Genomic DNA, 26,787 nt, shown 5'->3' on the forward strand with positions numbered 1-26,787 from the left:
GAAAGTTCATGTGGATACCAGTCAAGCTCCCACAGTCAAATAGATTCTCTCCAAGATTGAGGAGATTTACTTCAAACGTCTGGTGCCTAAAAGCACGCGAGAGTTCCTCATTCATCCCGAGACTAAGCCAACCCGATACGTTATTGAAGGTTAAATATGGTGCCATTCGTGTGGTACGTACATCCAGGAGCCAATATTTACACAACCATTGTGAGTGAGGAGGTGATTCTCACCACAACACATGGCTGTTGTATCTCCTCACTGTGACCTCACAGAGACATGGCAATCAGCTAAATCCACACATGAAGAAAACGCTATGGTTACAAGCCCAACATCCATCACAGTCAGAGTAAATTAGAAATCCTACCTTTACATCATATCATTTATTGTTTGTACCAGGTGTTAGCTGTTTTTTATTCTGATTTTCACGTAAATCTATTTGGATCATATCTGTGCTGGAAATTCACAACAACTCCATCAATATCCAAAAGAAAAAAGGTTGACATTTTAGCTGAAGTCTTTCATCCACTTTATTTCCCCCCCCCCCCGTTTGATTTTGCTAATCTCCACGTTGGATTCTAACCTTTGATTTGATTTGTTGAGATGTGCCCAAGCATTGAATGCACGGCTTATCTATCTGTGGTCCCTCCTACTGAGGTAGCGACAGAGCAGTTGCACAGAGACAAAAGGAGACGGGCTCTCTGAATGGCATGTTGAGGGATGCACAGTTACAGAAGACAACCAACCGATCACTTTACAGCATAACCAGCCGGCTAAGTCTCATATTCCATACACAACGTTCCTGAGGGGAAAAATCATCTAGAGGCTGGTGAAATGTCCAGTGAAAAGCTTGATGTGGTGATCATTGGAGGAGGGATATCAGGTTAGTTTTTGTGCTAAGTTTCATGTATCGTTTCCCAGCTTTTGAGCACAACAGCGAGAAGGAACCTGAGTTAATTCAAGAGACTCTGGATGTAGGAACACCATGGGATTTGTGAATGAATGTGAATGAGGAATCATGTTTTTTTATGAAATTAAGATGAAAGGAGTAGATCAGGATAATAATAATAATAATAATAATAATAATCCTTGCATTTGATATAGCGCTTTTCACGTCAGGAGGACGTCCCAAAGCGCTTCACAGAACACACTGTAAAGTGAATTGACTGTATATTTGTGGGCGAACGCGGCAGCCAATTGCGCACAGCAATGTCCCAAAAACAGTCGTAGATTGAAAATGACCAATTTATTATTGTTTTGGGTTTTTTGGAGGGATTATTATTAGGCGTGTGGAGTAAGGAAACTTGCCCAAGGTTTCGCCCTCTGCCTGGAATTGAACTCAGATCTCTCACTTGCAAAGCGAGTGCTCTAACCACTGAGCTACAGGACTCCACTGAGCTACAGGATCCATTAGTCTGAATCAATGTCAACAAATATTTCCGGTCTCCAGAACAAAGTAGTTGGAAACAATAGGAGATTTTAAAAATATTTCTAAGGATGTTTGCTATTGCAAATAATATTAACACAGTGAGGTGCATCAGCCCTGAATTAGAAAGTAGATTGATTCTTTGGAAGCTCTGCTCTTTGCTCTCTGCCCCACCAACCCACCCCCAACACACACAATGTGCTATGGGGTACATTATTTGTATGTTTTCCTGTTTGAATAATTTGTATGTTTTCGCCCACAAAACGCACAGTCGATCCACTTTACAGTGTTTTCCTGTTGAACGCTTTGAGATGTCTCAATGAGATGATTAAGCGCTGTATCAAATGCAAGGATTATTATATTATTATTAAGAGAAGGTGCTGTAAGCAGTGTTCCTGGTGCCAAGTGATACAGAATGATAGTTACTTGGTTTGTGTATTAATCAAAGCCATATGTGATTCAGCTTTCAAAATACTTTAGACCTTCAGAGGCACTTTCCGGAGGGTAATAAATCCTCCAAAAAAAATGTCACTCAATCCACGACTTTGTGGAACACTGTGTCCACAATTGGCTGCCGCGTTTCGGCCACAAAATACACAGTCAATTCACTTTACAGTATATTCTGTGAAGCACTTTGAAATGTCTCAATGATATTATAAGGCGCTATATCAAATGCAAGTATTATTATTGGGCCTCTTCTTCAAGTCACTCCTCCAACTGTATAATCATTGCTTCATTTTTAAAAGGATATCCTGTTATATTTAGATTGCCGCTCAGTATGTCATAGGTTCCCCTTGAGCTGCACATCTTTTAAACTTATAAATATAATAATAGCTCTCTGACCTGCTGACTCCTTACCAACCTGCCCGCTCCCTCCATTCAGTGGTCTGCTCCATGTCTCCCGCCCGACCTGCCCTACCATCAGTGACCGGGCTTTCAGCCTCTCTGCCCCCACACTCTGGAACTCCATCCTACGGTCCCTTCGCCTTGCTTCCTCCCTTGCTTCCTTCAAGGCCGGTCTCAAGACCCTTCTCTTCGATCGTGCCTTCGGTCGCCCTCCCACCTCTCTGCCTTCCCTTACCCCTCCCCCACCTCTCCCCCATACTCGGATTCTGACCCCTGACTGTTCCCGACGTGAAAGGCGCTCTATAAATGTAATTTTGTTGTTGTAATAATCCTTATATTTGGTACATGGCTTTTCACGTCGGGAGGACATCCCAAATTTAATGTAAAGTGTAGTGACTGTTTTGTAGGCGATTGCTGCAGCCATCGTTTGCACAGCAATGTCCCACAAACCATTGAAAGAGTAACCAATTTTTATTTGGAGATTCTTGGCCAGGATACCGGGAGAAACTCCCTTCTCTTTTCGAATAGTGTTATGGGATCTTTGACATCCACCTAAATAAGCAGTTGGGGCTTTGGTTTAACATCTCATCTGAAGGACGGCACCTCCAACATTGTAGACATCCCTTCCCTCCTTCCCTGCACCCCCAACCTAGACCTGTATTGGATTGTTAGCTGGGACCTTGTGATTCTTGGGGCTTGAACCCACAAGCTTCTGGTTCAGAGGCGAGAATGCTACCAACTGAATCAAGCTGACACACAAACATGCAAAGATGTTCTCAAACGATTGTTGAATTTCCTTGTCGATGTTTAGATCCTTTCTCTCCCAATCAGCCCACACTGCATCCAGTTCCTTTGTCCCTATGGGTGGGCAGGTAACCTGCTTTCTCCTCAACAATATTGGTGTTGATTTGGCCACTTCCGTGGGAAATATATAATTTTATTAGGATAGAAGCAAAGTAAAATCAAGAAATAATGCTTAGATGACTCCAAACTTAGGGGTGGGGGGTTGAAAGCCTCCAGATTCTATGATAATGGGAGTCTTAGAGCTTCACAATTTAAGGTACCAAGAAAGAATCGTTAGCGTAGGAGGCAGGGCGATGATTTTGATTTCAGTACTGAGGATCCAGGAAGGGGGAAAGGTACCTATTTCAGAGAAAGTACAAATAATCTAATAAAAAATTACACTTAGGTAGCACCTTTCATGTCAGAAAGACTTCCAAAGCGCTTAACAGTACTGGCTGGACACCCAAGCTGGGGGTGGGAGCCAAGGGATGTTGGGAGGGGAAACATGATGCAAGGAACTTGAAGGAGGTGAGGGAGGGAGGGAGCTATTTGGAGGGACTCTGGGATGGAGTGAGGGCAGAATAGCTGATTTGGGTGCTTGTGAGAGGGGGGGGGGGAGACAGACAGTGAAAAAAGCGGCTAGGTTGGTAAAATTTGAGAAGTGACCATTCCAATAATTAAATAGAAAAGATATGTTACTGAGTTTCATCCACTATACTCCAAATCTCTGAAACACTCCCTCTATCCCTCCGCCTTTCCCCTTCCTTCACCATCTTCAGATTGCACCTGAAGACTTTCCTCTTCGACCGTGCCTACGGTCACCTCCCCCTGGCTCGGTGTCGTGTTCCACCACTGTCAAGCGCTCTTGGACGCTTCCCTGCATGAGGGGAGCTATGTAAATACAAGTAGTTGTTGATTAACATATAGAGTTGAACTTCCTCATGATATGATAGTGAAATCTTGGATAACAACAACAATAAATTACCGTTATATATCGCCATTCACCTGGAAAGACGTCCCAAGGCACTGGGCAGGTAAGGGTTTGCTTCTGAGCTGGGGGTTGGAATCAAGGGGGAGGCGGGGGGTGTCGAAGACATGGTCAAAGTTGTATGATTTGTATTTAGAATCACAAAATATAATTGTAGCATAAAGAAGGAGACCTATCTTCTTGGAACCATAACCCTGAATAACAATAACTCGCCTACCTGTTTTCCCTTTGAATCTATACCTGGTTCTTGCTCAGACTCAATTCAACAATTTGTACTCCATATGTGAGATGTTGAGTGCAGTGTCTGACATGGTGAGTAAACCAATCATGCATTTACTGAATAAATAGAGCAAACATTTGCTTCAAGTCATTATGTCAAAGATGCAGGCTATTTCACCCTGAAACTTTGTAACACAACAGGTCCCTTAAAGGAGAGGATGTGTTATGTTGCACACTCAGAAAGATGGAAGATGTTGTAAGTCATTTATTCATATAGTGCACTTTTAATACAAATTCTTAAAAATTCTTCTTCAGTTTCATCAGATGGCAGGAGTTTGGTGTTTAATGATATTTGAAATAAAGCAGCAGGATATTGCCTCCTTCATATAAAGGAAATTAATTGTATTGTATTCTGTGCAGCCCCAATAACAGCCGGTATTCTGATGTTTGAATGTTTATAGCCTCTTATAGAGCAGGGTAATTTCCTGTGCTGTTCCAGTGCGTTGATGTGTATTGATTTACACCTCCATTGCCTGAAGAAATCATTGCGGAAACTTTTATTATACTGTCAGTATATCGGATGTGAGTGGGCGGCAAGCACTGGACTGAATACAGATGGATGACTTCAAACTGATTTATATCATTGTAAACATCATTAAGGCCTGAAGGCTTACTGGCAGCAAAAGGTTGCAGCAGTCAAGACGAATTCAGTATACTTACAGTATATTCTGTGAAGCGCTTTGAGACATCTTGTCGACATGATAAGGCTCTTATTAAATGCAAGGATTATTATTATTATTACACCAAATGCAAACACAGATTATATAGTTTCAAAAACAGCTAGTTTTCTTTTAGGAAATAACATTATAGGATATAATACAAAGGTAATTTGGGACATATGGGCAGGCGACCCCCAGGGTGGAAGGCAAACTGGATGGATCTTGGTCTTTTTTCGTCTAGCATTTCTTATGCTCTAATGCAAATATTATTATTATATCATATGCAAGAATTATTATTTAATTTTAAGCCTGTTGCAGTGTGCATTTCCCCTCAACTTCCTCCCTTCCTTGCCTCCTTCAAGGCACGTTTCAAGACCCTCCTCTTCAACCTTGCCTTTGGACACCCTCCTGCCCTCCCTGCCCTGCACCCCTCCTGATCCCAGCCACCTGCTCTGGTCCAAATCCCTGACTGTCCAGTGCCTTGGGACATCCTCCCAATGAGAAAGGCACTATACAAATGTAATTTGTTGTTATTGAAAGGGCAGCTTTGTAGTGAGAAAGGAAGGCATATTACAAGCATTCCAATAAAGGATGATATGTGCATGTGAACGTTTTGTAGTGCCCAGTTGGAATTGTGAAACACATTCAACACCACAATTAATGATCCTGCCAAACTCCCAAATCTGTGGTTGGGGAGAATCTTTTGAGTAATCTCTTTTTACTAGGTTATGTACTCAGTTGGGTGAAGCTATTTGAGGTGATGAATGAAGAGTATTGTACAAGGGTATATTGGAATAACAATAATTTAACATGGATTTAAACCCAATAGAATATTTATTCAGTGATGCACTTTTGCAACATAGATGTAACATAGGCTACTCGGCTCATTGTTTCTGCACTGCAATCTCCTAATCTCATTCCCTTCTCTTTTCCCAATCCATTCAAGATTTATTTACCTAAGGTATTTGTCCAAATTCCTTTTAAATGCTTTAATGAACTTGCCATCAATGGCCATTTGCACATAATATCTTCTGGCAACCAACCCTCTGTGTAAAAAAAAATCTTCCAACATTTATATCGTTGTATAAATCCTTAATGTATGATAACTCATTACCTACTGGTTGGTACTAATGCCTTACCTAATTTAGTATCTAGTGTTGTCAGCATGGAGTAAAACCAGTGAGAGACATCCTCATGTTGTGTCTTCACCCAGTGTCCCCAGCTCCAACCATTCACGAAGTTCAACTAATCTAAAACAGCGCTGCCCGTATCCTCACCCACACCAAACTCCACACCCATCACCCCAGTCCTTGCCAGGCTCCACCGGCTCCCTGATGCAGAATGGATCGATTTCAAGATCCTCACACTTGCCTCCAAATCACTTTATGCCCTGGCATCTCCCTACCTCTCCCACCATTTTGTACATACTAAGGATTTTAATGCTTCTTCTCAAAATGTGATGAATACACATTCAGTCAAATTTGCAGCTATAAGTCAATTGTTCCAAGTGTATTTTTTTCCTGTAATGTATTTTCCCACTGTGGGATTTGATGCGAGCAAAGTAGATCTCTAAGCCAGTGTGTGAAATCTCTTTGACAGCGTCAGAAAAGAAAGAAAAGCAAATACGTATTGAACTCACAACCAGAATTATAGCCCACTCAGTGCAGTGATCAAAGAAAATGACCGCTACCACTCAAAGTCCTCTTTGAACATTTTGTTTCGCTGTAATTATACTGATAGCATAAAGAGTCGCTGCTCTTGTCAAATGATTTAACATGAATTCTCCTTGTCAGCTGATACTGCACCTGTATCACTCAGTTTGTTTTTCTGGTCTGGCCACCTACTCGTTGATATATATACTCATTGATCCACTGGCAAATGCTTGTCACCTCATTGCATTGGCTTTCTTCTCCAGGTCTGTCAGCTGCCAAGCTGTTGATGGAGGCGGACTTGAATGTGGTTGTTTTGGAAGCTAGAAACCGGGTCGGAGGGAGAACATATACAATTCATGTAAGTATGAAACTGGCTACGGGTTCTGAACTTTAGGAATTTTCTGGGTCCAGAAATAGCTAGGTTGGTTATACAATGTGCAAAGGATCAGTTATGTGGCATGAGACATCAGGACAATCAACAACAACTTGCTTTATATAGCAGCCTTCACATGGGGCAGTGTCTCGGAGCACTGAACAGTTGAGGGTGTCAGAGCCGCAGGAGAGAAGACATTGACGGCAGCCAAGGAATTTGGCTTCTACCTTGTTGACCAGGATCAAGGACTGGTTAGTGCTGACGTAGCCTATTATTATTATTATTATTATTATTAGCTATTAAAGATGGACAAATAGTCCTCAGTGTCTGAAGGATGGGAAGGGAAGACATTGCCCAGTTCATGCTGTACAGTGACCTGTAGAGGTAGATGTTGAGAATAGGATCAGGCTCTGCTGTAATGCTTGAGGTGGAACTGACACATTGCCAGCTGTTCAGGCTCATACCTTCGAGGACTGTGAGTGACCATGAAACTGAATCTCATAACCATTCACTGCTTACTGTCTTCAGGGGAGAAACAATAGAGGTGTTTATCTGGAGAAAAGTTACTGTGCTCTGATGCAATCTATTTCTGCCAGGGTCCAGAGTTCCAATACGCTGATCTGGGAGGATCATATGTCGGACCGACCCAGAATCGGATTTTGCGATTAGCAAAGGAGCTGGGAATAAAAACGTATGAAGTAAATGAGAAAGAAAAACTCATTCACTTTGTGAAGGTCAGATATTTCACTTTTCTTTTATCACTTCACCGTTGCTGTTCAAGTGGAGCGATGGAGTCCTGGGAAATTATTATCATATAGAGATCATCAATTATTTAATAATTATTACATACCATTTGCAGTAATGTATGCTTTGGGCAGTGCTGGTGCCTGTTTTGTTAACACATCTTCAACCCATCTCATAGCAACAGCCCCATGATACAGCCTATTTTGTTCAAACCACCAATCCAGAGCCTACCAGCAGAATTGGAGGTCACATTCAACGCACTTTCCTTCATCGCACTTCAACACTCTTGAACCTAACAAAGGTCAGGACACAGATTACCAGTAATAATAATAATAATCTTTGCATTTGATATAGCGTCATTGAGACGTCTCAAAGCACTTCACAGGATATACTGACGAGTGGATTGGTGTGTATTTTTTGGGCAAAACACAGGAGCCAATTGCCAGAACACTGTTCCACAAACAACCATGGAGTGAGTGACCAATTTTATTTTCAGGGATTGTTAGCCGGGCACCAGGGGAATCTCCCTTCTCTTTTCGAGAAAAGCCATGGGATCTTTAACGTCCACCTGAACAGGCAGATGGGACCTCTGTTTAACATCTAATCCCCAAGAACTGCACCTTCAACAATGCAACACATGCTCAGCACTGCATTGGAGTGTCAGGTTAGACTATGTGATCCCAAGTGTTGTGGGCTTGAACCCACAACCTCCTGATTTAGAGATAAGAGTCCTACTATTGTGCCAGGCCGACACTCTATTGATTACAAACGCCTTTCTCTGAGATTAAATCAGAATTCAAAGACAGGGAAGTTTGCTTGGTTTGTCAGTGCAGTGTTATCACATTATTGCTTGGTCTTCGGTGCAAGGATCGTGCCCAGAGACAAAGCCTGTGCACAACCAGAGAGAGAAAACACAAGGAGGTTTGGTGTGTTTTAAAGGCTACTTTCTGATCTCGAGATGATAATAATCCTTTCATTTGATATAGCGCCTTATCACACCGTTGAGACGTCTCAAAGTGCTTCACAGGATACACTGTAAAGTGGATTGCTGTTTATTTTGTGTGGCAAATGTAGCAGCCAGTTGCGCACAGCAATGTCCCACAAACAGTCATGAAGCAAGATGTATTGAGGATGACAGCAGCTTCAATGCCTTCACCTTCAGAGTGTATCCATGGCAGCAAACGCAGAGCATGAGCCGAAGGGCAATTTAATCTCAAACAGTGATAGCATCACATCGGCTTTTACATCAAATAGGGAAGGAGAACACACTGATTGTTTCATCTAGGATTGAAACTGATCCTGTATAATAATCCTTCCTTACATTTGATGGAGTGTCTTTCATGTCAGGAAGAGGAAATTAACAAGTACTATATACCATGGGTTATATTTCCATATGGATAACATGTTGATAATACTAATAATAATCATCTTTGTATTTGATATAGTGCCTTATCACATCTTAGATACAGGGTATATTGTTAAGGTTTGTTTTTTTTTAAAACCGAACCAAAGTAAACATTTTTTTACATACGCGTGGCATAATCCAAACCCTTGTTTGGTAATGAACTTGGGTAAAGGTAACGACCGTTTCATTTGCTAGAACTGCAAAAATGAATTTAATTTAATGATACTTGACACGAGCCAGGAAATGCTGAAGAATCAACAGCTAAAGTGTTGGTCACTCAATCCACGACTGTTTGCTGTGTGCAATTGGCTGCCACGTTTCGCCCACAAAATAAGCGGTTAATTCACTTTACGCTATATTCTGTGAAGTGCTTGGAGACGTCTCAATGATATGATAAGGCGCTATATCAAATGCAAGGATTATATTATTGTTATTACTTGGTGTTATCAGACCTTTCGCAGTGGTTAAAGCAACTGGCGTCTCTGGATTGATCCATTACTGTTTATATAGTTGCTTTTCAAGCAAGCAAATGGTGAAATTTCCTGCTTATGATATCTAACGAGAACACCCTGCACATACTGACAACTGCGTGTACGGTGAAATCCAGTGCCTCGCTGATGATAACATTGTTGTAGGGTCTGATTCAGTGGCTTCTACATCCTGTTGCCTTTGGAACCTGCGAGGTTTCTCACTCAAGCCAGAACATCCATGGGCCTGCTTGACTGGCATTTCAATGTTATCACAGATTTATATCAGCACAGAAACAATAAATGTCATCCTTGCATTTCCTTACCTAATGATTCAGAGGCAGGGATTTTACAATGGCCACGCTGAGATGAGGTGCTTTACAGGCCATTCTGTCATTTGCAGACACTGCATTGTTTCTCGCAACTGAAATCTCAACAGCGAGATTGGTTAAGACTCAACCCAAACATTTGGAGGAGGAGTCCCACAGTATTGAGGTTCCTGCAAAACATGATTTTAGACAAATTATATTTGTATATCGCCTTGGACGTTCTAAAGTGCTGGACAGTCAACGATTTGAAGTCGAGCTGGGGATGGGATTAAGAGGAGTGGAGATCAAGGTGGGGTGGGAAGGTAACCAAAGGTCCAGTTGAAGACGAGGATCTAAGACAGCTGGCTAACAGTTTCATTATACTAGTTAAGAAGACTGTGTTTCTCCTGACTACATTCACGAGTTGTCTGAACAGATTCCTTTATCTTGAGCTAAGGAAGAGCTGTATTGCGGCATAGCCCAGTCTGAGTGACCTGTGCATGTGATGCTTCTATTAAACGATCTGCTTCGCTAATGCTGAGTAAATCAGGACAATGTTCTTTATTCTAAGTTCATAAATGCCCGTTAGAGATGCAGTGCTCATTAGATGCAGTGCTCATCTTTTCTGTTGCTCAGGGTAACAAACACCGCTTTAAGGGTCTCTCACTTGTTTAAATATTTACTTTATTATACACTCCCTTTTTCATCCCTGCATTTTTTTTTTGGTCATCTGGGTGTCAGACAGGAGCAGTAACCCAACACAACATCTTGCTGGAGGTTCCATAGCAGACTGAGAGTTCCACATCCATATGCCACTTGACCATGTAAATTCCCATGTCTAGGAATGGAAACCCAGTCTTACTCTTGCTGTAAGTCATTTTTTCCCAGGACCAGGCAGCCTCGTTGCTCACTACTTTTTGAGATGTTGCATTTGCTGTCTTGCAGGGAAAGTCTTATCCATTTTTTGGGTCGTTTCCTCATTCACTGAACCCCATTATATACCTGGATTACAACAACCTCTGGAGAACTTTGGATGAAATGGGAGAGGAGGTGAGGGGCCCGTTTCTCTCTCTATCATCCTTCACATACACTTGATTATAATTTTTCCTCCTATGACTGCATAGGAGGTAGGGAGCAGGTAGGTTACCCCAGTTCATGTTGACTATTTCTCGGGACCCACAGAATTTGGTTAACCAACTGACATTCATAGAATCATAGAATATTACAGCACAGAAGTAGGTCATTCAGCCCATCATGCTTGTGCCAGCTCTTTGGAAGAGCTACCCAAAGAGTCCCACTCCCCACTATTTCCCCACGTCCTTGGGGAAATTGTTAGAATTCCTTGGAATTTGGAAAATTATGGGCAGAAATCCAGCTCCTGGTATTTCACACCAACAATCCGAAACCACGGATTATTTTATTAAATAATTTGAAACAATTTGAAAATTAAGAAATATTGGTTGAAAAACAGACTGGATATGGAGGTGGACCCAGATGGTGGTTTGATTGACATGTTCAGGGGCTGGATGTTAGTCAGTGGCATGGTTGGACCAGGTTGGTTTTCAAGAATTCAATGGTATCTTCAGTGATGTAGACACTTAAATCCCATTGCGCTATTTGAAAAGAGAAGAGAGTTTCTCCTGGTGTCCTGGCCAACAATCCTCCAAATAAAATTGGTCATTCACTTCATGGCTGATTGTCGTGTATTGCTGTGTGCAAATTGGCTGCCAGGACACCGAGAGAGAAATGCCTTCTCTTTTTGAATAGTGACGTGGGATCTTTAATGTTCACTTGACAGGACTTTGGTTTAACATCTCACATCCAAAAGATGCAACACCTTTGATGATGCAACACCATCCCCAGTGCTGCGTTGGAGCATCAGCTTAGACTAAGAAGTAGTGACTGTGTATTCTGTAGACGAATGCTCAGTAGCTAGAGCAGATTGATCTGAAAGGTGGAAGCGAGCAGGACACTGGATTCCTTTCAGAATTACCTTGATATTATAATGGGAAGATAGGAACAAGAGCAGGCGATTCAGCCTGTCCGGCTTGTTCTGCTGTTTTATTAGACCGTGGCAGTTCTTTCAAACCTTTCTCCTTGACCCCAGGAACCAAAGTGACAAAAAAAGCATTCTAGAGGTGAAGGGACATTGCATCGCTGATTGTTTTAACGATCATTAATTTAATGATCTTAGATTCCTAAAGGTGCACCATGGAGAGCCCAGCATGCAGAGGAGTGGGATAATATGACCATGAAAGAGTTAATTGACAGACTTTGCTGGACACAGTAAGTATTTTCTGATGAAGCGTCATACCTGAAATGTTAGCCACTTTCCCTTCCGGCTTGTTCTGCACTCATTGTTGGAGGTCTTGGCCTATGGGCATGACATTAAACTGAGCATTTGTCTGCCTATTCTACAGGTAGATGTTAACAATCCTAGGGCATTATTCTAAAAGAGAAGGGAGATTCACCCTGTGCTATGGAACTCTCCCTCAATCCCCTTGTCTTGCCTCTCTCTCCCCATTTTCAGGTTGCGCTTGAACACCTTCCTCTTCGACCGTACCTAAGGTCACCTTCCCCCTCTCCCTGGCTCGGCATCGGGATCCGCCACTGAAATGCTGTCCGGTGTGAATGGCGCTATATAAGTGAAAGTTGTTGTTGCTTGGCCACCGATCTCTCAGATAAGTCAGTCGTTCACCTCATGACTGTTGCGGAGAAACAGAAACTGTCACTTTGCTTGACAGTCATTGCTGCAAAAAGCTTTGAGCATTACAATGTGATGAGACACTTTGAAAACGAAAGATTTTGTATTTTTCCTTTCTGCTTGAATTTCAACTTTCCAGGATTGTTTTTTTTATACTGTCTTATATTGCTCATTCCTCCAAATTCACCTCAAATTGAAATAAATTGTCTACTTGCTAAAAAGGAATGAGAGTGTAGAAGGGAATCGTTCAGGACTCGCATTAACGTGAGCTCTAATAACTGCGCCTTCAGTCACACTCCAACCCCCGCCCTCCAACCCTCCTGATCCCAACCCTCAGCTTGGGTGCAAATCCCTGACTGCCCAGGGCCTTGGGATGTCCTCCCAACGTGAAAGGCCACTGTTTAAATGTAATTTGTTCTTGTTGCTCTGAGATGGTGTAAAAATGCTTTACTGTTGTTGCTTTACTGTAGAGCAGCGAGGGACTTTGCAACGCTCTTTGTCAATGTCAACGTGTCCTCCGAGCCCCACGAGGTGTCGGCACTCTGGTTCCTGTGGTACGTGACGCAGTGCGGAGGAACCAAACGCATCTTTTCAACCAGCAACGGAGGCCAGGTGTGTCCTCGCACCTCAGCTCCTACACTCTCTTGACTGACTGACGTAACACAGGGAATTCTCGGTCAGTTTCACCTGTTCTGCTGCAGGGCTGGGGTTAGACATTCTGATTAGTTTCCTTTTGTTGTATGATATCATCAATTTGCGTCCAGGAGAGGGAGGGGGTCTTGTTGCATCGCTCTTTGATCGAGCGATTCCTGGGATTTTCCTGTTACCCACGTACATTGTCATACGGTCGCTTACATCTTCCAATCGGGCAATTTATAATCATCCTTGCATTTGAAATATATGCAAAATTACATTTGTATAGTGCCTTTCATGTCAGGAGGACAATCCCAAAATGCTTTATCACGCTTTATAGCGCTTTATCATGTCTTCGCGATGTCTCAAAGCGCTTCTCAGACTACACTGTAAAGTGAATTGACTGTGTATTTGTGGGCGAAATGTGGCAGCCAATTGCGCATTTGATGCACAAAAACATGACCGCTTGATTTCACCAGGAGAGGAAGTTTGTTGGAGGCTCTTCACAAATCAGTGAGCAGATAGCCAAGTGCCTGAAAGAACGTGTGAAGCTCCAGAGACAAGTGATGAGACTGGAACAGAGTGAGAAGTTCATCAATGTGGAGACGCTGAACAGAGAGAAATACCGGGTGTGTGAGGTTGAGGTTTGCATGTGGATGCTGAGTTATGATGAGTTATGTCAAACTTTCATAAGTTGGATCATATGTGACTTTGGTAATGTTATGTACAAGCCAGGTCTTATATGCCTAACACGTAACAAATATAATAAATGAACTGGCTGGTGACATTAAGGCAAGGTTTCAAAATGGAAATTTTCACAACCATCATGTTCCAGAGCAACCATTTTCATGTATAGCATAACAATAACTTCCTTCCTTGTCCCTTCATCTACAATAATAATAATCCTTGCATTTGATATAGCGCTTTTAACGTTTTCCAGATCTCAGGCAGTTCTTTCTATGTGACATTGTTTGTCTCCCATGATCTTTCTATGTAGAGCACTGTATCATATAGAGCACTGTATCCTGTAGTGTATTATATTCTGTCACTCAACATGTTCCTTGCATGTGTAACATGGACTATTGTTTCCCATCTCTTCTTGTTGGTTATCCATGTTGTGATCGCTTTGTTCTATGCTCTTTCTAGGCAGATTATGTGATCAGTGCTCTCCCCCCAGCCCTCACTCAGCAGATCCACTGCCTTCCCCCAGTGCCTGCAGTGAGGAACCAGCTGATCCAGCGGGTGCCAATGGGATCGGTCATCAAGTGTATCATGTTTTACAGCCGCTGCTTCTGGAGAGAGAAAGGTCTGAAATGACAGATTGTCCTGACACTTACATACACGTATATATACAACCTCATTGACCAGACCGGTCAATGTTGTCAGTGTAGAGTTACAGTATTGAGTACTCATTAGGGACACACAGACAGAAGCTTGCTCAAGGTCTGTCAGTGCAATTATTTAGTGTAAAGTGTCACTACTCTATAGAAGATGTATAATCCATGGGAGCTAACAATCGAACAGGAAAGTGTAGAATGGGAAAGCTTATTTGGACTATCAAACTATGGCTCCTTCTACTTATTCCTACCTCCTGTTTGTTTCTGCAAGGGTTAATAATAATAATAATTCTTTGCATGATCCAAATGAAACAGTGACACGAGAAATGAATTAGTGGCTCATTAGACTAGAAGTACAGTACAGGCCTGTTGCGCATTGGTTAGCTGCAAGCGAGAGGACCCGGATTTGATTCCCAGGGCAAAGCAAAACCTTAGGTAAGTTTCCTCACTCTATGTGCCTCTGTTTACCGAGCAGTAAGTAGGAACATGGTTGTTTGTTGATTGCTTTCCTGTTGTAATAATCCCTCAAAAAAAGTCACTCAATCCACGATTGTTTGTGGGACACTGCTATGCGCAATTCCCTGCTGCATTTTTGTCACAAAATACACAGTCAATCCACTTCACAATATATTCTGTGAAGCACTTTCAGTCATCTCAATTCCGTCAAATGCAAGGATTATTATTATTATATTACAGTATTAACGGCTTTGTATTACACCTGACCTGTGAGGGCTTTAAGCTATTACTGGGTATTAAAGTGGGAAAGTGTTTGATTGTTGGGCATTCAGTCTCTTTCTCCTTGATGAGCACCAATAAAGTTGTTCTTTGACGTGTTCAATTTAGCAAAACATATGGCGAGCTGTTGGTCAGCCTGAAACAGATCCTCTGACTTTTCGCCTTCGTGAAGCGGTTGCCACACTCAATGTCCTTCTGTTTCAGGGTACTGTGGCACCATGATCATTGAGGACGAGGACTCACCTGTAACCATAACACTGGATGACACCAAGCCCGATGGATCATACCCTGCGATCATCGGGTATGGAACATCAGAGCTGAATAAGTGCACAACACAGATATTTTGCATTAGGTTAATACCATTGGAATATCCAATCTTCAGAGGATGGCCCTGCTCTTGACTCTTGGCTCAATCCATGCCTTAGACCAGGGGTCGATAACCGCCAGGTGACGTCTCACACATACTCAATAAAAACAAGAGTAAATAGCGATATTTACTGTAGTTTAAAGATTAACAGTTTTTATAGTAATAATCCTTGCATTTGATATAGCGCCTTATCACGTCTTTGGGACGTCTCAAAACGCCTCACAAAACGTACTGTAAAGTGAATTGACTGTATATTTTGTGGGCGAAACGCGGCAGCCAATTGAGCACAGCAGTGTCCGGCAATAATCCTTGCATTTGATACAGCTGTGGTGTGGATTGAATGACCAAAGACAAAATGGTGTCACACACAGAGCAAGAGCAGGTGAAATTTCAGGCCACGGAGAGGCAAAAGGCTTTCTCTCTCCTAACGGTAGACAATCGACTCATACTTGTTTTATTCCGAGATGCATGAAATACTTCAACTGGACTCAACAACAAGAGTTATTGTCCCTTCCGCTTGTCTTTTTGATCATGTGTGAGAGCGTCACCAAGTGGCGATTGGCCGGCAGCACACTCCCTGATTCAGAGTCCCACAAGTTGGACAGCGATTTGGATCAATGCATAAGTCACTGAGAAGCCATTAGATTGCGATGATGTATTGTCCTTTAAACCAAACTAGGATCTACTGAGACACGGTTTGGAGAGTGGAGAGCAGATGGAACAACTTGTCACTGCTAAGAACCATCGGATGGCAATTGTACTATATTCTTCTTTGGTATTCGCTGTGGAGTCAATCAAATTTATAGCTGGAGTTTTATACTGTAATGTTTGTGGGTATTGAACCAGTTGGATTTTTTTCCTCAGGAATCAGTACCTTCCTGTTAATCATATTCTGCTCCTTTTATTGTGTAGGTTTATCCTGGCCCGAAAAGCCCGACACTTAACCAGTCTCAGCAAAGCAGAGAGGTGGGTGTGGTGCTCAGCATCCTAGGTCTATCATGGTGATCATTCTGTGCCTCTCGGGGTGACTGTTCTGTGGATGTTTGAAATGCAACACCTCTTAATAATAATAATAATAATCCTTGCATTTGATACAGCGCCTAATCACATCATTGAGACGTCTCAACGTGCATCACAGAATATACTGTAAAATGAATTGTGGGCCAATTGCGCAAAGCAAGACACTGTCAGAGTTTTATGATCCAGCATTTTTTCAAATGGCTTTTAAGGAAGCCAAGCCTTGGGGTGATTTGTTTCCCCCCCGTATTTCTTAATGGGATTCAGCAATCCAGAGGTGCATGAATAAGTGACACAAAATCAGGAATATTGCTCCAACGCGCTCTGTTTTTAGGATTCCCTATATTAATGCGACAATCTCCAGTTACCAGAAGATTGCTGCTGGTAGATATTTTAATTAAGAAATCTGGGTAAGAAATACTGCAAATTAGACTACACTTATGATAATGGTGCCCTGCAGGTCCTATGTGCAATTTCATCCGCTACATAAATGTTTATTCATAATAATATAGTAATAATCACTGCATTTGATAAGGCGGCTCAAAGGTAATAGCTGTCAAGTGATTATGTATTTGTTAGCAAGACAAGTCTTAAGTATTTGTTAGCAATCGCAGAAGCTACTTTGTGTACAGCGAGTTCCCATAAACTACTATAGATTGAATAACCAATTTATCTGGACCTTTAACATTTACTGCTTTGCTGCAGTTTTCAGTGTTTTATTTCCCCCAAAGGATGCACTCAAGTTGATAGATGATAGTACTGGAGAACAGAGTACTTTCTATTTTGAGCACCATTGACAATAACAACAACAAAATTACATTTGTATAGCGCCTTTCATGTCGGGAGGATGTCCCAAGGCGCTGGCCAATCAATGTTTCGGACCCGAGCTGGGGGTCAGGATCGGGGAGCGTGGAGGGCAGTGGGGGCAGGAGGGTGACAAAAGGCACGGTTGAAGAGGAGACTCCTGAGATAGGACTTGAAGGAGGCAAGGGAGGGGGTGAGGTGGAGGGACTGTGGAATAATAATAATCCTTGCATTTGATATAGCATTCTTCACATCTTCAAGACGTCTCAAAGCGCTTCACAGAATATCCTATAAAGTGAATTGATGTCTATTTGTCAGCGAAACTTGGAAGCCAATTGCGCACAGCAGTGTCCCACAAACAGTAGTGGATTGGAGTGAACAATTTATTGTTTTTTTTCTTGAGGGATTATTATCAGGCGTGTGGAGTAAGGAAACTTGCCCAAGGTTTTGTCTTGCCAAGAATCGAACCCAGGTGTCTCACTTGCTAGGCAAGTGCTCTAACCACTGAGCTACAGGAATGGAGTTCTAGAGGGCGGGGGCAGAGTGGCAGAAGGCCCACCCACTATTGGTGGGGCGGGCGAGGTGGGGGACATGAAGCAGGCCGGAGCCCGCTGAGCGGAGGGAGCGTGCAGGTTGGTAGGGAGTTAGGAGGTCGCAGAGGTAGGGAAGAGCAAGACCATAGAGGGCTTTGGAGTGGAGGACCAGGATCTTGAACTGTGTCCTCTGTGTGATGGGAAGCCAGTGGAGTCGGGCGAGGGGGTAGGTGATGGGGTCGGGGAGCCTAGTGTGAGAGAGAATATGGGCTGCAGAGTTCTGGGTGAACTGTAGCCTATGGGATAGTAAGGTATATGGGAGAAAGCTGGAAATTGTAATTGAAAGGATTGGTTGAGGTACAGATCAGCCATGATCTAATTAGATGGCAGAACAGGCTCGAAGGGCTGAATGGCCTCCTCATGTTCCTATGTTTCTTTCTATGTTCCTATGGAGGGAGGAGTTGGAGAGGCCGACAAGCAGGGAGTTTGCATAGTTGAGCCTGGATGTAATGAATACGTGAATGAAGGTTTCAACAGCTATTGATGTGAGATAGTGGCAGAGCCGGGCGATGCTGCAGAGCTGGGAGAAGGCATAGCAGGTCATGGCACGGATGTGGGGTAGAAAGGACAGTTGAGGGTGAAACAAGACACCCAGGTTCCAGACTGGCTTAGTAAGGTAGAGTGTGCATCTATGGATGGTGACGCTGTCAGTGCCTGAGGTGTGGAGGCGTTCACGGGAGCCAATCAGGAGGGCCTCGTCTGGCAAGTGGGAGACCTGGGTTCGATTCCCAGCAGGGCAAAATCTGGGGCAAGTTTCCTTACTCCACACGCCTGATGATAATCTCTCAAGAAAAGAAACATGTTCAACTGTAGAAAGTTAGCTCTTATCCAGGACTTGATGTCTGACAGACATTCTATCAGGACAGCAGTGGTCTTAGAGTCGAGGGTTGGAGACAGAGAGATAGAGGTGGGTGTCGTCTCAGTATTCTAAGTATTCTCAGGTCAGCTATAACACAGACAGGGTACAGAATAAAGCTCCCTCGACTACTTCACCCTATTATTGTGGTGTGGAACTCAGGCCACAGAGGTGAAAGAACAATATGCCGCCCGTCCCTCTCATTGAATACGTTTTCCTAAAGAAGATAGTACTGGATCACAAGATTATTTTGGATTATCATTATCGTTCCAGGATATCCACTCTACTGTGCCCCCATCACAGCATCAACATGTTTTTAATTGAGTCTCAATGTCCTATCCTCAACCCTTCCTGGTAATCTATTCCAGTCGTTAACAATAATAATCCTTGCATTTGATATAGCGCTTTTCACGTCTTCTCGACGTCTCAAAGCGCTTCACAGAATAGACTGTAAAGTGAATTGACTGTATATATTTGTGACCCTCTGGGTAAAGAAAAACTTCCTGTTGTCTGTCTTGAAATAGCCCTTTAGAACTCTAAACCTGTGTCCTCTTAGGCTAGATTTACTTAAAGATTTGGTTCACAATCCAGCATTCACTGGCCAGCAATCAGGAGCTGATTCCCATTCCTCTCACTCATCCCTAACCCACAAGCCACGTAGTACCATGACTGAGATTGAAGTAACTCTGTGTAGACCAGGATAGGAACCGTCTGGTCTGTATGGCCCAGTCTGCACGAGGCAGCACCATTACCCATCAGGGCAGCTGTGTGATGCAATGTCAACCAAACTGCATGCTGGCCTAGCTGACCTAAACCTGCCTTGGTTTTACAGGAAGAAACAAATCTGCCAGGTTTATGCCCGGGTGCTGCAAACTGAAGAGGCTTTGCACGTAAGCGAGAGACCGATTGTTGGGGGGTGGGGGTTGTGATGAAGGGTGTGTCAATGAGAGGTGACCTTTGGTGCCACACAAGCAGCGCTTCGTGCCCCAGGCTTGGGGTGGTAGGGTGGGTGAGGGGGCGAAGGGAGGCAATGGGGGTGGAAAGGGAGGGGAAGGGGTGTCCAGATGTGTCCAATTCAATTTAAGCAACTCGTTCAATTGCCATTGCCTAAACGCTTGAAGGGAGAGGAGTTGTTGTAAGATTTTCGAGAAATAATGACTAGTTGATTTGTGGGGAAGTCCTGTTTCCTGTGCCTGATGCTTAAATATTGTAATCAGTCCCTTGGGACGACATCCCAACGTGAAAGGTATACAAATGTAATATGTTGTTGTAATATTCTGTGAAAATCCTTCCCTGGGGCCAGGCTGTGCACTATGAGGAGAAGGATTGGTGTGAGGAGCCTTACTCTGGCGGATGCTACACTGCATACTTCCCGCCTGGCACATTCGTTCAGTTTGGCAGGTGTGTATGTGTAAATATTTGCTTCAAGGTCACTTGAGGTTCAGTTGTTGTCTTGATGCACAAGATTTCCTTTCTATCCCTGTTTTGTTAACATGGCTGCCACCGATTGGGGTTTACACTGGGCTGACAATAATGGGGGTGTTGGGGGGAGGAGGATTATAATCTTTGTCTCTTTATAGCATCAAGGAGAAGTCAGAGGCTGCCTTTCTAACCAAGAACACTTCGGTATTACGACCTTTAACGCCTTTCGCAGTTGCCTCAATAAGCAGTGCTTTAGAGGTGATTGCTCGGTCTGCACACCAGGTGATGCTGTTCTAGGAAACTTTAGCAACAAGCAGTTCACTGCTATATACAGTATATACACTGCAGATCTCAGTATTGCTGGGGAGGAATGTAAATTCTGACACTCGTACAAGAGTCTGAAGCCAGACCAGCCTGAGAAACCCATGGAATCCCTTTATTTCTATTTATACCTCTGTAAAATGCTGCTAACTGACCGTTTTTGCTGGTGCATCACACAGTGCTGTGCATGTACACAGACTGGATCAAGGACAGCTACAAAACAGCATTCATCCCCTCAGTCACAACAAGGGGTGGCTAATTAGTTTGGGGAATGAGCTTTCACCAGCTACAGCCTAATTGTCATGGTGTGCTTATGATGGGAAATATCATTACTTCGCCACAGATACTGTAACAGCAAGCCATGCTCAGCAATAACCTGTCATTATCTTCAGCAACCTTTATACAGGCAGTCCCAGGCACAAGGCTTCCCCCTGAAGCTGTTTCTAGGAGCTGGCTCTGAGTGTTGTGGGAAGCTGCTCAGAGCACCAGTGATCTGATGCATCGCTCTCCTGTTTAGTGAGGGTTCATCGGCTGTTTTGAGTTTTGGTTCATTCCTCGTGGAGTATTTTGCAAAAAAAACCACACAAACGGATCCACTCGTTTCAGTCGCACTGTATACGGATTGCTCTGCTGCCTACCCCAGCTCGTCAGGGACAACTGTAGGGCATCAGTTATCACTGCAATATTGCGGGTAAAGCGGCGAAACACAAAATACAACATATTGATTCAAAATTGAAGTCAATCTCCTGTACAAAGAGGGACGTGTCAACATACATCAAGGAGCTTAGAGGGTATGTGATAAATTGTGTGTGAGGTTGCCTTGTATAATTGGCCATAAATAAGTGGGTCACAGAAAAACTCTAAGCTGGGAGTAGCATATTAATTTATTCCATGGGTGACAGTCCTGTATACTCAATATTTCCAACAGAATTTAGGTTTTAACGTTAAATTTAATAAGGACTTATTGTGGTGGAGATCTGTTTAGCACAGAAGCCCTGAGTCTTTTGGAATTCTCCCCCAATCCCTCCGCCTTGCTCCCTCCTTCCCCTCTTTCAGATCACGACTGAAGACCTTCGTCTTTGACCGTGCCTACGGTCACCTCCTCCCTCCCCCCGGCTCGGCATCGGGCTCCGCCACTTTTAATCGCTCCAAGCCGCTACCCCATGTGAAAGGCGCTGTTTATTTATGCAAATGTTTACTTACACTTTGACTGTGCTTTCATGAATGACCCAGATTTGATCCCTGTCATGAGTTGAGTCAACCACCACAGTCCAGTGGTGGGAAGGCTACAGTTGGCCTCAGTGTCTCTGGGCCGGGGAAGGGGAAATCAATCATGGATTCTGTTCCTGATTATTAACCAGTGAGCCAGGTGCAAAGGTTGGAACTCGGGTGATGGCAGGAACGGGCTTGACTCTGATCTCCACAATAGCTTGCCTCTATTCACGGATGACTCTCATGGGGAGAATGGACACTTGGATGAGGTGATTGACGGCTGCCTGTGGAACCGTACCCCAAGCAGACTCATTGGTCTCAGTCAGGTGGAGGGAATAGCAGCAAAAAAAAATGTCTCCTAAAGTTGTTGGGTATCCTCTGGGTCCACTCTTTATTGCTCTCTGACCACCATCTTGACTGTTATCCCATGATGTTGGGACAAGCTGGAGATAGGAGCTCCCAGAATGTTTCAATAAGAAATCATAACTTAACTTCCTATTCTTTCCATTCTGATCCTAGCTACTCTTCACTCTGGGTATAGAAACACTCTGCTCTGCTCTAGTCCAACGTCTCAGTGTTGAGACTGGGAACTCTCACACCTTGCTTTCCTCACACCCTGCATAAACTTTCCTCCCCCCCCCAAAAAAAAAATCACATTGAGAAAGTTCTTACAAGCCAAGTTGAAACTTATGACTTTTTTCCTTCGAAATATATTTTCGTAACATTTACAACTGATGTCACCCCCGAGTCCCAGTGTTGTTTGTTTCACTGCTTGTTCCCATGTCCATCCAGAGTTCTGCGGAAGCCATTTGGACGTCTGTACTTTGCTGGGACTGAGACGGCCTCCAAGTGGAGTGGGTACATGGACGGAGCGGTGGAAGCTGGGGAACGTGCAGCTAGAGAGGTAAGTGCTTGTGTCTATTCTGATAGTCCTGTAGCATATGACTTATATGTCAGTGGTTAGCGTGCTCGCCTCGAGAGCGAGAGAATCCGGGATCGATTCCTGGGCAGGGCGAAACCTTAGGCAACGTAGGAAACCTTACTCCACACACCTCTGTTTACCTAATAGTAAGTGGGAACCCGGTTGTTTGTCGATTGGTGATCACTTTCCGGGGTTACTAATCCGTTCAAATAACAATGCGATATAGCACCTTAAAATGTTTTCGAGATGTCTCAAAGACGTTCACAGAATACACTGTAAAGTGAATTGACTATATATTTTGTGGGCAAATGATAAAGACCAGGTCTGCCTGCCCACAGCAACAAATAAATCCTCTATCTGTGCGTGTGTGTGGGTGCATGTTTGCCTTTTTGTATGTGTGTGTGTGTGTGCACATGGGCCTTTGCGCGCGTGTGTGTGCGTGCCCATACGCCAGTGTGTGTTAGTTATCCTAATGTGAAATGTTCATTGCCATTGACGTTAAGCTGTCTATTCTGTAGGTGATGTGTGCCATGGGGATGATCCCAGCCACAGAAATCTGGGTGGAAGAACCTGAAGTTCAGGTAAGGTGGTACAACAACAACAACAACAACAACAACAAGATTCCATTTATTGAGCGCCTTTCACATCGGGAGGACGTCCCAAGGCGCTGTACAGTTGGGTCAGGACCCGAGCAGGGGGGAAATGGTCAGGGTGAGGGGAGGGAAGGGAGGGAGCGAGGAGGGGGTAGAGAGTCAAGAGGGGAGCTGAAGGCACGGTCAAAGAGAAAGGTCTTGAGACCGGCCTTGAAGGAGGAAAGGGAGGAAGCGGCGAAGGCACTGGGGGATGGAGTTCCAGAGCCTCGGGGCTGAGAGGCTGAAGGCCACCGATGGTAGGGCGGTTGGGGCGGGGGATGTGGAGCAGACCGGAGCCAGAGGAACGGAGGGTACGGGCAGGTAGGTGGGGGGATAGTAGGTCAGAGAGGTAGGAGGGAGCAAGGCCGTGAATGGCCTTGTAGGTGAGGGTGAGGATCTTGAATTCGATCCTCTGGGGGATGGGGAGCCAGTGGAGGCGAGCGAGGGCGAGGGTGAGGGTGAGGGCGAGGGTGGGAGTGATGTGGTCACTGGTGCGGGACAGTACACGAGCTGCAGAGTTCTGAATGACCTGCAGTGTGGAGGGAGGGCCGGGAAGGCCGGCGAGGAGAGAGTTCCCATAGTCCAGCCTTGAGGTGATAAAGGCGTGGACCAGGATTTCAGCCGCGTGAGGGGTGAGGTAGTGCCGTAGTCTGGCGACATTCCGGAGGTGATGGAAGGCGGTGCCAGTTGTGGTGCGGATATGAGGGAGAAAGGACAGCTCAGGGTCGAACAAAACCCCGAGGTTCCTGATGGCTTTGAGAGGTGGAGAGTGCAGCCTTGGATGCTGATGCTGTCAGCGCCTGAGGTGCGGAGGCGCTGACGTGAGCCAATCAGGAGGGCCTCAGTTTTGCGCACGTTGAGCTGAAGAAAGTTGTCTCTCGTCCAGGACTCGATGTCGGACAGGCAGCTGTCAGGACATCGGGGGTCGTGGAGTTGAGGGTAGAGGAGGAAAGGTAGAGTTGGGTGTCATCCGCATACATGTGGAAGTTAACCCCATGTCTGCGGATGATGTCACCACAGGGGGAGCATATAGAGGGTGAAGAGGAGGGGACCGAGGACAGAGCCCTGAGGGACACCACACGAGACAGTGCGGGGGGTGGAGGATAAACCATTTGTGGAGACAAAGTGAAGACAGTGGGAGAGGTACGACCTAAACCACTCAAGGACAGGAACTGAAGGTTTAGGTGGGAGGACAAGCGGTGGAGGAGGATAGCGTGGTCGACCGTATCGAATGCTGCCGATAGGTCGAGGAGGACGAGGAGGCAGAGGGAGCCCTGGTCACAGATGGTCAGGATGTCATTGGTGACCTTGACCAGGGCAGTTTCTGTGCTATGGGCAGCACGGAAACCCGACTGAAGGGGTTCGAATAGTGAATGGTTGGAGAGGAAAGAGCGCAGCTGGGAGGCGACAACTCCTTCCAGGACCTTGGACAGGAAGGGGAGGTTGGAGATGGGCCGGTAGCTTGATAGCTGCGACCATCAAGGGAGGGTTTTTTTAAGGTGGGAGTGATGGTGGCAGTTTTTAAGGGAATGGGAACAGAGCCAGAGGAGAGGGACAGGTTGACGATGTCTGTGATATGTGGGGCAAGGAGGTGGAGCTGGGAGATAAGGAGTGGAGTGGGGATGGGGTCAAGGGAGCAGGTGGTGGGTTTCAGGGATAGGATGAGTTTGGTGACAGAGGGTGGGGAAACGGGTACGAAGGTGTGTAGGGGAGGATGGGTAGGAGTCGGAGTGTGGGAGGGAAGGGGTGGGGGTGGGTGGATGTTGGAGGGGAAGTGACCGCGGAGCGAATTCCCTTGATTTTGGATTCAAGGAAATCCAGCATCTCCTCGCAGTGAAGGTTGGAGGAGATGACCTGCGCGGGGTGGCGGGGGGGACGGAGGAGTTGGGATGTGGTAGAGAACAGTAGCCTGGGGTTGTCCTTCGCCTCCAGGATTATCCTGGAGTAGAAGGACGATTTGGCCGAGGCTAGAGTGGAGCGGTAGATTTTGAGGAGGTCCAGCCAGATTTGTCGGTGGACCATTAGACCAGATTTGACCCAGGTGCGTTCAGCGGCCCGCACCTGGCTCTTCAGTGAGCGGAGGTGGGTGGTGAACCACGGGGAGGAGCGAGAGTAGGAGACAGTACGGGAGGTGATAGGGGCAAGAGTGTCAAGTGTGGAGGAGAGGGTGTTGTGGAGGAGGGTGAGAGCAGAAGAGGGGTCGGTGAGGGTTGAAGGCCAGAGGGAGAGGAGTTCAGAGGACTCCAAGGCAGCGGTACAGTACTAAACTGCACAGAATCCTGCTGTTATCTGCGTTGACTGAAAGTTTAGTGGGTTTGTTTATGATTTACTCTGAGCAGAACCTTGTAGCCAAATAGACACTTGCATCAAATACTGTATTATTATAAATGCAGTCTGTTTGTAATATTCATCCAGCCTTTATTCACATAGAAAGAGATGATATTTACCCTGTGACACTGTATCATTAGGTGGGTGTAATAGAGAGAAAGATATATCAGAATTCTAATGGAGCTCAGGTATGTAACACAGTTAGAATTGAGCGTATTGTAATGAGAGTCAGGTGTTTAACACAAAGAATTGTCACAGAGCAGTACATTTAATTCATATAATTGAGTTATGATAGGGCTCAGGTCTGTAATACTATTCTTCCACATTATGGGAGAAGCACCTACTGTTCTAACAGTATTATAAAGAGGATGGAGATGTGTTTCCTGGTATGTAAGCAGCCAACGACTCACAGAGCTTCAGGATATATTGTGGAACAGGAAGTATTAATAATAATAGTCCTTGCATTTGATTTAGAGCCTTATCACGTCGTTGAGATATCTCAAAGCGCTGCACAGAAAGTACTGTTAAGTATATTACAATAATCAAAATTACAATGACATAAAATGACTTTTGTGCAGCACCTTTCACATCAGGAAGACATCCCAAGCGCTGGAACTGTGATTATACTATAGTGCCCTGGGACGCTACCCTGTGTGAGGGGGCGCTATACAAATACAAGTTGTTGTTGTTGTAAGGTGAATTGACGGTGTATTTTGTGGGCAAAATATACTTAAATACGTTTTAAAATATACCTTCAAAAATGAAAAGTACTAAAACGTGCCGTTTATTTTTTCTGCAGGAGGTTCCGAGCCGCCCCTTCAGCCCCACTTTGTGGGAGAGGCACTTGCCCTCTGTGCCGGGTTTCCTGCTGCTGCTGGGCCTCACCACGTGTCTGTCACTGGCCGGGCTGGTGCTCACCGGGAGAGGCCTTCGGGCCCAGAGCTGAGATCTGTCCTGCTCCCTGTCGCATCTTT

General features: G+C 44.7%; 1 protein-coding gene across 1 annotated transcript; it reads left to right on the plus strand.

Moving 5' to 3' along the window:
• Positions 1–709: 709 nt before the first annotated feature.
• On the plus strand, positions 710–26,787 carry LOC103177252 (amine oxidase [flavin-containing]). Its single transcript, XM_007891330.2, has 15 exons — positions 710–883; positions 6,897–6,991; positions 7,603–7,740; positions 10,876–10,980; positions 12,125–12,216; positions 13,105–13,246; positions 13,747–13,896; positions 14,414–14,573; positions 15,544–15,640; positions 16,619–16,672; positions 19,809–19,866; positions 20,280–20,377; positions 22,724–22,835; positions 23,372–23,434; positions 26,613–26,787. The coding sequence occupies exons 1-15, from the start codon at positions 835–837 to the stop codon at positions 26,757–26,759; spliced, it is 1,560 nt and encodes a 519-aa protein (XP_007889521.1). The 5' UTR covers positions 710–834; the 3' UTR covers positions 26,760–26,787.

The sequence above is a fragment of the Callorhinchus milii genome, unplaced genomic scaffold (genome assembly GCF_018977255.1).
Source record: "Callorhinchus milii isolate IMCB2004 unplaced genomic scaffold, IMCB_Cmil_1.0 Scaffold15, whole genome shotgun sequence".
Lineage (NCBI taxonomy): Eukaryota > Metazoa > Chordata > Chondrichthyes > Chimaeriformes > Callorhinchidae > Callorhinchus > Callorhinchus milii.

Bases quoted from the DNA above. Each gene is read 5' to 3' on its own strand.
- LOC103177252 (XM_007891330.2), top strand. From the start codon at position 835: ATGTCCAGTGAAAAGCTTGATGTGGTGATCATTGGAGGAGGGATATCA. The intron at 13,247-13,746 runs GTGTGTCCTCGC...TGATTTCACCAG, and splicing joins CAACCAGCAACGGAGGCCAG to GAGAGGAAGTTTGTTGGAGG. The intron at 20,378-22,723 runs GTGTGTATGTGT...ATGTCCATCCAG, and splicing joins ACATTCGTTCAGTTTGGCAG to AGTTCTGCGGAAGCCATTTG.